The 2,429-nt window shown below is 41.3% G+C and overlaps 1 protein-coding gene across 1 annotated transcript; it reads left to right on the top strand.

The window, feature by feature from the left end:
- The first annotated feature begins 1,526 nt into the window (after positions 1-1,526).
- On the top strand, positions 1,527-2,181 carry LOC111083924. The gene has a single exon (XM_022380665.1). The coding sequence runs from the start codon at positions 1,735-1,737 to the stop codon at positions 2,179-2,181; it is 447 nt and encodes a 148-aa protein (XP_022236373.1). The 5' UTR covers positions 1,527-1,734.
- Positions 2,182-2,429: the final 248 nt, after the last annotated feature.

The following is a 2,429-nucleotide window of genomic DNA, read 5'->3' on the forward strand; positions in this document are numbered from 1 at the left end:
TGCAATGGTTTGGTTATCTTGAAATTTTTTACATGTTCTACATTCCTGTACGCTTAATCTGAAATGATATGACGGGGATTAGAACCCACGACCCTCAGATTGCGAGTCGAGCGCCTTATCCACCTGGCCATGCCGGGCCAGGGTGGGGGGGGGGGGGGGGGGGTTTCTGAAATAACCGTTTAACTTATGTCGTATAACATGCTGTTTAGGTTGAAAATACTTGTTGAATGAATTTAGTGCTAGTGTATGATTGATTGATCATTACAAATCATTATTGACAGAAGCCCAAAGCGTTGTAGAGCATGCATGGAGTTTATAAATATTTAAACGTGTTTGTTTCCTATTTCCTGTTAGATTCATTAAGACTTGTTATTGGCTTAATTAAATTATCTATGAATCAAATTTCCAACAGTGGCTCGTCGGTAAGCTTCGGGACTCATAATGCTAAAATTAAGGGTTCAGTCCCTGCAGGGTACAGCGTAGATAGACCATTGTGCAGCTTTAGGTTTAACTCTTACTGCCGTGCATGATCACGTATGTCTCCCTCTAGAGCTGTGGTGCGCCCCCCAAGGTGTCGAGGAAAGTCGGCAGGGGGCGCGCAGCTATGACTATAGGTACATATAAGTTATATCTAAAAGTAAAAATTAAAAAGTTTTAAAAGCTAGCTTACGATTATTACTACTATTAAGTAATACAGGAACAACAATTAACATGAGGGGGCGCAACAATACGCATGTTTAGAAAGCGGGGGGTGTCGTATAAATGGTTTACGCACCACTGCTCTATAGCACGTGCGTTTGTATTTCTGTACAACTTTAAAGAAAGAGTATTCCTCTTCAAACTTCCCACTGTTTACCAGTTCAGACTTTCAGACAATCATTAAAACACGTGTACTACGTAGTTTTTATTTGGTGGGCAGAGCACAGATAGCCCATTGTGGAGCTTTGTGCTTAATTACAAATAAACAAAACTTTTTATTCTCGGTCTAAAAATACGCCGGCTGTAAGGAGAGTGGCTTGTTTTTCCATGAGAAAAAACATTGAAACAGTTGTAACTACTCTTATGGGAGAGAGAACCGTTTATTTCATCTCATTTACTTACACTATCTGTCCATCCAGTTCTCTATCTAGATTTGTTGATACTTGTTAAAAATGAACGTTTTTATTTTATGATTATGAAGCCTCGTCGTGTTAGCACGCATTTATGTAACTGAATTATAACATCTTATAAAGTTAGATAGGAGATCGTGTTTGTTTTGTGCGATAGGTTAGTAATTTGTTCATTGTATAACTATACGATATGCTGGATTAAAGCTACTGGAAGTAATGTGTTCGATACATACGTCACGTGTATGCAATCTTCGGACCTAATCTTATAACGTGTTAGTTACAGGTACAATTGCTCTCGGGCCAGTTAGGTAAGAGTCAGTAGAATAAAAACACTTACTGTGTCGCTGAGCATCATGAATTACAAGTGTATATAAGCGATGTTTATTTATTGCGTTATCCATTTTCTTTACAGATGCGTGTTTTTACGGATCCCCTTTAAGCTGACTTTACCGCAAGGCAAGTGAGGTTTACGGCTAAACCATCTCTACGGATCCGGAAGAGATTAAACTAAGCTGTCTGGGATTAAATACAGGAACAATGAAGCAGTTATTAGAAAGCTTCAGCTGGTGGCCCTGAGTACCTCTAACTCTGACTGTTAAGCTATCGACGACTGTGTGGAGGTGCTATGGACTGTAAGGGGTCGGTTCACACTCTTAACTACACCATGAAGCCTATCACGTTACCCGACACCTTGAGAATTAACGAAGCCGGTGTAGGTGGCGCTTCAACCCCGACCTTGTCTCCTAACCTGCCAAGTATCGTAAAGGTAGAGCCTCGTCTGCCAAGTCCTCGTGTAGGCAGCCCCATGGAGGCTGGGGTTGGTGTGGGAGTTTTTAACTCAAGCAAACGATTGCGGTTGGATAATGGGTCTCAGATGTGCTTTGGTTCTTTGTCTCTCCCACCTCCTTACTCTATGTTAATCAGCAACGGACTTTCCCCTGACTCAGTTAGCAGCTATGATGGAAACAGTTTATCAGGTGAGTACAAGTATACTTTCTTTCCCCTGACTCAGTTAGCAGCTGTGTTGGAAACAGTTTATCTGGTGAGTACAAGTATACTTTCTTTCCCCTGACTCAGTTAGCAGCTGTGTTGGAAACTATTTGTCTGTTGAGTACAAGTATACATTCCCCTGACTCAGTTAGCAGCTATGATGGAAACAGTTTGTCTGGTGAGTACAAGTATACATTCCCCTGACTCAGTTAGCAGCTGTGTTGGAAACAGTTTGTCTGGTGAGTACAAGTATACATTCCCCTGACTCAGTTAGCAGCTGTGATGGAAACAGTTTGTTTGTTGAGTACAAGTATACATTCCCCCTGACTC

The sequence above is a fragment of the Limulus polyphemus genome, unplaced genomic scaffold (assembly GCF_000517525.1).
Source record: "Limulus polyphemus unplaced genomic scaffold, Limulus_polyphemus-2.1.2 Scaffold12140, whole genome shotgun sequence".
In the NCBI taxonomy this organism is placed as follows: Eukaryota; Metazoa; Arthropoda; class Merostomata; order Xiphosura; family Limulidae; genus Limulus; species Limulus polyphemus.

Bases quoted from the DNA above. Each gene is read 5' to 3' on its own strand.
- LOC111083924 (XM_022380665.1), top strand. From the start codon at position 1,735: ATGGACTGTAAGGGGTCGGTTCACACTCTTAACTACACCATGAAGCCT.